This window comes from Solanum tuberosum, unplaced genomic scaffold (genome assembly GCF_000226075.1).
Source record: "Solanum tuberosum cultivar DM 1-3 516 R44 unplaced genomic scaffold, SolTub_3.0 scf00172, whole genome shotgun sequence".
Classification (NCBI taxonomy): Eukaryota; Viridiplantae; Streptophyta; class Magnoliopsida; order Solanales; family Solanaceae; genus Solanum; species Solanum tuberosum.
The window spans coordinates 241509-248608 of NW_006239095.1; the positions used below are offsets into that span (position 1 = coordinate 241509).

General features: G+C 35.2%; 2 protein-coding genes across 2 annotated transcripts in view; both read right to left on the minus strand.

Moving 5' to 3' along the window:
* Positions 1-214: 214 nt before the first annotated feature.
* On the minus strand, positions 215-1104 carry LOC107061807 (putative late blight resistance protein homolog R1A-4). The gene is made up of 2 exons (XM_015311657.1): positions 554-1104; positions 215-451 (listed from the first exon to the last, which is right to left on the minus strand). The coding sequence occupies exons 1-2, from the start codon at positions 1017-1019 to the stop codon at positions 432-434; spliced, it is 486 nt and encodes a 161-aa protein (XP_015167143.1). The 5' UTR covers positions 1020-1104; the 3' UTR covers positions 215-431.
* A 2343-nt stretch (positions 1105-3447) lies between these two features.
* Positions 3448-7100, minus strand: part of LOC107061799 (late blight resistance protein R1-A-like) — a 5732-nt gene continuing 2079 nt past the window's right edge. Inside the window, exons 2-3 of the mRNA XM_015311635.1 lie at positions 5199-7096; positions 3448-3453 (exon numbers count right to left, since the gene is read on the minus strand). Coding sequence (XP_015167121.1) covers positions 3448-3453; positions 5199-7096 — 1904 coding nt within the window. The remainder of the gene's footprint in view (positions 3454-5198; positions 7097-7100) is intronic.

Consider the following 7100-nt stretch of genomic DNA (forward strand, 5'->3'; position numbering starts at 1 on the left):
ATTACTCATCATTGTTTATTCATCAAAAAAATATTCTGAATTTTTTTTTTTTTAAAAAAAAGTTGTAGCTGCTCCAATTGTTCTCCACAGATTAAATTAAATGAGGAGAAAGATGAAAAAGGAACAACACACTTATAATGCTTCAAGGGAACGAGTTGGTCAAAAATAAATTATTTCTTGCCAACCAGATTAAAGAAGCATATAACTCAAAATATATACACAAAAATAATAAATTTATTTAGAGTTTAGAAGATATATCACCATTGTTGAAGATTTCAATCGGCAGCTGCAGAAGAGAGAAATTGTTGTGTTTTGAAGTACACGCAAAACTCAAAAACAAGAAAATTATCCATCTAGCTGGATATGATTATTATGCATAATGAATAAAGGAAACAGCTTAAGAGAAAAACTGGTCCGTTAGATCTCCTCTTTCAATCGCAATCTTCTATTTCTGCACAGCAAAGAAACACTTCTCAAATATATTTTACGAAAGATTTAACAGGTAAAAGTGTACAAGCTCAAAATATGATGCAATTAATCTTGAGTCAGTTACCTGTTAAACCAGTGTTGCCGCTTTTTATATGCAAGGGGTAAATAAGGACCTTGGGCTCTGCATTTCCATATCCTTCTTGCACTTCTTTAAAGTCCTTAACTGATTTTTCAAGAGACTCACCACATCGTTTTACTTCAACCATCTTTAGATAATGCATATGTCCAACCATGGAAGGAATTTCTCGAAGATTAAAGCAGTTTTCTATAAGAATGTGTTCGAGGTTGGGAAAGGACTCATCTGATGCATTCCATGTTGTTATTGTAAGGGATCTTAATTTAAGAACCTTGAGGTTCAGAAACTCTTCATCTTCGATCTCCCATTTGTCCTGCTGAAATACTCTATGTTCCAACTTCAGAACCACTAAATTTGGTAATCTTCCGATATTAGACAGTTCACTTTGTGGCAACAAAACATCTGATAGAGTTAGCTTTGTTAGTGTCGCGGGCAAGGTGAAATTCAAAATCATACCGTTTACACTGAGTGTTTCAAGTTGAAGAGCATTTAATTTGAGTTTGAGAGGCTCTTTACAGTGGCATTTGAGTTTTCGCAGTCTGCTTTCTGTTTTATTTAAGAAATACTCCCTCCGTCCCATTTTATATGATGTACTTTGATACCGTTTACACTGAGTGTTTCAAGTTGAAGAGCATTTAATTTGAGTTTGAGAGGCTCTTTACAGTGGCATTTGAGTTTTCGCAGTCTGCTTTTCTGTTTTATTTAAGAAATACTCCCTCCGTCCCATTTTATATGATGTACTTTGATTTGGCACAAACTTTAAGAAAAATGGAAAGACTTTTAAAACTTGTGGTCCAAAATGAATGATAGAAATTTGTGTGGTTGTAAATCATTTCATTAAGGGTAAAAAAGACATTTTATAGGCAAATTGTTACTTAAAATAGAAATGTGTCATTCTTTTTGGGACTGACTAAAAAGGAAAGTAAGTCATATAAATTGGGACAGAGGGAGTATTATTTAAGACTGGTTTAAGAGTCGCCACTTAATTTTTAAGAAAAATCAAGAAAAACTGATTTTCAATAGATTAAAACAGTGAATCAATTGAAAATACTAAAGGGGGTTCGGGGGTTCTTATAAATATTCTAGGAAGGTTTTTAAGGCACCTAGAATATCCACTAATGTGGTTATCCGACGATTAACTACTTGGCTAAAATAATTGAACTTAATTTGATTTGAGCAATTTTTATTGTTAGAACCATATTAAAGGGAAATACTTAAATATTATCTAAGTGAGCTAATTTTTAAAACTTATTCTTTAAGTCTTGTTGAGTGATGACTGATTCAGTTAAATTGTTAAATCAAAATAGGCGTCTTTCGGGGATTTGAATTTTTCAACCTTAAGGTTAGCGACAAATATTAACAAGCACACAAATATAATAAAATAAAGAGGGAAAGAGATTTGGGCCCAAGTTTGGTTTTACTGTCCGCCTGGACCAATACTTGGGCCCACTTTCGTTTTGGGGTTTTCGGCCCATTTAAATAATCGGTACCTGTCCTAGTCTAACAAGATAATAACAAGGGCTTAGGCCCCCAAAATAACAAAAATACAATTCCCGAAACTAAGAGTGGGCCTTTGGGTCCATTTTCCTTCTTTCGTATACACTAGATGTCTACTAGTGTACACAATCCCATATGTCTGCTTCGAAGACCTGTACGCTGAATTCATGGAATTGCTCTTCAATTCTATTGGCTGGCCGACTCAATGAAGGATTTGAGCATTTATGGCTCTCTCGAAGTGAGGGGGAAGGAGATAGGAGTTCATAGTGAACTCGGACATATTTCACAAGCAAAACGATAAATAAGTAACAAAATTAGCATCTTCGGGAAGGAAATGAAGTGATAAGATAAAATAAATAGATAAGTAAAATAACATGCCAGTCAATCATTAACAACACAACGCCTAAACAATAATTTAAAAGGAAGACTGATGAAGACTTGTTCATTTTTACGTATCATGAATGAGGAGCAGTGATCAAGTACCAAGCATTAGAACAAAGGTCATATGAGATGTAAACTAATAAGCTCTTAATAAAGATTATTACTTATTACAAGATTAAAATAACTACTATGCAGGTTCAAAACAGAGAAGAAAGAAATTTTAATTATATATATAATATAAAAGAGATAGTGAGCAAATGTGGCATCTACTAAATGTGACTATTGAATGTTTATCTCAAAGCACAAGAATTGTTAGCTAAGCAAGCCTACAATCAGTAGTTTAAGTAAAAGGAAAGAAACATTCAAGTCACCTTTTGAACTTTTAAAAACAATATTATAAACAAGTTAAGGTAGGTAGGATTTAGTCAAAATATTATTTTTTACATAAGTGAGCTTTCTAAACAAATATAACAATAAAAAAAAAATTAGTCAATGACTCAAATTTTGCACAAGGGTATAGCCTAATACCGACATTATTTGGACAACTTTCTTATTACTGATTCTAACATTTACGACACCGAATTAAGCTATGTAGAGAAGAAAAAAGGCCGGTGATCACCAAAGCAAGTAAAAATATATAGCATCCTTAGCAACTGTTGAGACATGCTGAAATTAAAGAAGAATAAAAGCCAAAAGTATGGATGTACATTCACAGTTTTATGTATTCCCAAACTTATCGAAATTTGTTAAAAATATACATGAGGCTCACGGAGATATCAAATAGCAAAGTGGGCTGATCCATTTATCCTAAATGAGTAAACATACAAAATGAATGAACAAATACGGACTATGACATATTTTACGCATCCCGTAACCAAGAAAAAGTAGCACGAACTTACTTAAGGCATGTCAAACTAATCAAGATCAAAATTGTATACCATTTGGAACCAAACAACAAAAACAATTCCCATAATTCTGGAAAAATAAAAAAAAACACATTCAAACTAGACCTGGACAACATCTAAATAATTAGAGACAAAATCAGATAAACAAAAATGAAAGAATTAATCATACCACAAGACAACCATAACAAAGTTTAAGCTATACTAATCCGGACAAGACTATTGATCTAAACTCAAAAATAAGTGCAGGAAGAGCTAGATCCTACAAGACTGGTCTAATGTAATTTATGAGGGTCTATAACAGTGAATAAAAAATAAAGAGAAGACAACCAAGACCACAAATGACCAATAGAGAAGCAGAACGAGTCAAAAATTAAGCTACAAAGGGAATAATTTAAAGACTCATATTTAAACTAACACATGCTTCCATACATGAGTAATTTAATCAAAATAAGTTAGAACAAAATGAAACCAAAGAAACTCCGCAGCAACAAGTTTATCACACAACATTTAAAACATAAACAAAGCGCGGAAGAGGGAAGAGATATTACCTTTTCCGGGCAGCGAAACTGAGACAAGAACGAGCTTGGAGCGACTTCAACACAACCTTGAACTCGAGCACCAGACCAAAGAAAAGATCGAGTCGACCTCGAACGAGAACTTCTCGTATCCTTAAGACTAGGGAACCGTCTAAGACTTCTCAAGTGTAAATTTATTCCAAGAAATCCAACCCCCAAATCCCTTCCTTTTTTTTTTTTTTTAACATATGAAAAAAGAGCCACCTTTATAGGTAAAAACTCCAGCAGAAAATGGGGGGAAACGGATGAAAAAAACGGGCAGAGATCCCCCATCCCCAATTCAAACTTCAAAATTTATTCACAAACTTAGAGAGACAACATTTTTTCAAAATTTCGCCCCATTCCCAAAGAGGAAAAAGGGAGAAACGCGTGCTGCTGCGACATTAATGTGGATAGGGACGTCTGAAGAAGAAGCCAAATCTGTAGTGTACGTCTCTCTGCTCCTCGCTACTTTTCGTCTGATCGCTCTGTATTTTTTGTTATGAACGTTGGGGCTGCTGGGTTTGTATTGTGAAGGAAAAGGGGAGGTGGGCCGGGTTAAAGGGGGGAATTGTGGGTTGAGGCGGTAGGGTGAGAAATAAAAGAAAGGAAAAGGGAATTGGGGAAATTACGGTCGGTCAGGTATTGTTGTTGTTGTCAAGTTGTATTGTATGTAGTGTTACATGTGGGTGGGTTTTGGTATTAAATTTGGGCTGGGAATTATGGAATTGCTGATGGGTTTAAAGAAGGGATGGATTGTTGGTATTATATTCTGGGAATGGGTATTTGGAATCAGATAAATACAATGGGTTATGGGAGTTGGCAAAATGGCCTGATTTGGTCTAAAAGAAAAGAGTTCTATCGGATTTAACAATTAGCCAACTTTGATAAACTAGTGAATTCGACTAAAAATTAAATAAGACGAATTAATATAATTAACTAACGAGCTTCTTAATCTTAACGAAATAAAATAATCAACTTAATTATTAGTCAATTTGAATAACTCAAAATTATGACTATAAATACTACCAAACTATATTAATAAAATATTCATTTTAACAAAGTAGAAATCTTTTGAATATGATTTTTAAATATTATAAAATGTACTAATCATATATGTAATTATATGAAATATATTTATCATTCAAAATGCTATAAAAGTCGATTGAAATTATTCAACTAACCTTGAAATTATTTAAATTTTGTAAAGCTAATTATTCTAAATCATTTAGAATTTAAGAAGCTCGATGATTAATTTATATTGTGGAGGTCCAAAAATTGGGTGTCAACACTTGCCTTCTTGACCATGTAGTCTACTAGCTCATTAGTGAGAGACACTGTGGCCAAGGTCTCGATGCAACATATGTTTGTCGATGTCTGAGGAATGCGTCCATCAAAAGATGCAACAGGTTCAACATGTACATGCTTTAGCCTTGGCATATTCCAGATGGTCATCGGTAAAATTGTGCCACTGCCTACTGTTATTACAAGCAATACCTCTAGGTTTGAAAGGTTCGATATCCATAATGGCATAGATACCATATAGCCTTTGATTCCTAAGTACTTCAAATGGATCAGCTCTTTTGATCTCTGGAATGAACTCTCCGACATAGTACATTCCATTTGTAGTACTCTTAATAGTTTAAAGTTCTCAAGATCAAGAAATTCCTGGCAGCCAGATTTCGGGGGTCTGAAGAATGCAGATCGAACTTGCATGTTTCCAATCTTCCCTGCCCAATAAAGGCTATGATGAATGCAAAGCCTCCGGTGCTCATAAAAGGAACTAGACAAATCAGTCTTCCCGGTGCTTGTTAGTTGCATAAACTTCTCTTCCTTAGACTTTGTCACGCAAAAATCATGTAACATATCATGAATGCGGCATGTTCTGACTCCTCCAGTGGACTTTCTCTTGCTCACCATTATCAAGCTTCTACCGATGAGATCATTCAGTAAAATTTTTGCATCGAGCCCTATGTTTGGCACCAATCCCTCGATAGTCCATAACCATGCCAAGTTTGAGAGTGGAATTTCTTCATCCTCCTGAAATGATGCAAAATATAGAAAGCAGGGTTTGAGATGATCTGGCATGTGCTTGTAGCTCAGTTCTATAACCTCCATGCACTCTTTTGCACTAGTAACAGTATCTAACTTTATACTTTCTGCGATTCTTCTCCAACTTTCCTCATTTTCGCTTATCCCAGACAAAACTCCAGCAACCAAAATCACAAGGAGAGGTAGTCCTTTACACTTACTTGCGATGTTTGCTCCTACTTTTGATAGGTCAGGCGGGCAAGTTTGTTCCTTGAACAGCTTGATTCTCATTAGTTCCCAACTTTCATTTTCGTCAAGGAAACGAAGGTGAAGAGGTGCTCTATCAGGTTTAATTTTTGAAGCCACATCGCTGAGTCTGCTAGTTAATAAAATCCTGCTTCCGTTATTATCATCCGGTAAGCATCTTCTCAAGTATTTCCATGTCTCAACACTCCATATGTCATCAATGTAGAGAAGGTACTTCTTTCTTAACAGAAATTTCCGCAAAGCATCTTCTGGATTTTTCTCATTCTGTTGGTTAGAGCCTTTGACTTGATTCAAAATTCCGAGCGGCAACTTTCTTCTGTCATAAGTTTGGGAAACACAACACATAGCTTGGATGTCAAAATGACGCTGCATTTTCTCATCATGAAAAACTTTCTTTGCTAGTGTAGTTTTTCCAAGACCAGGCATCCCTACGATAGACACAACATCCAAGTTCTTTGGTCCTATAGTGAGCTGTTCGATTAGCAAGTCAGTCTCATCCTTAAAACCCACCATTACCTCATCAAGTTGTGTAGTCTCAACTACTTGTCTGACAGGATTTGGTGTTTGTTCTTCAATAGGGCCTTCAACTTCTTGCGTAATCGTAGCATGGAACTCTTTCAAATGATCCCTTACAACCTTAGTTTCTGTTGTGATCTTACATAACAAATGTAGATACCAAACAGGATAATCTCCGGTAACCAGGCAATCAATTATGCATTCTGCCTGGTATGCTAGAGATATGACTTCTGTCCATAGATCATGTTTCTTCACCTCCTCAAACTCATGTTTTTTCTTCTCAACTTCCTTCAAGAAGTATCTTAAGAGATATAACTCTTCCCGAGCTTCTTCAATATGATGCTTGACAACAGAATCACACTTTCCGTCTTGCAGCAGCTCTTT

Excerpts from the sequence above, each read along its gene's own strand:
- LOC107061807 (XM_015311657.1), bottom strand. The coding sequence starts at position 1,019 with ATGATTTTGAATTTCACCTTGCCCGCGACACTAACAAAGCTAACTCTA. Across the intron at positions 452-553 it reads CGGCAACACTGGTTTAACAG|AAATAGAAGATTGCGATTGA; the intron begins GTAACTGACTCA and ends TTTGCTGTGCAG.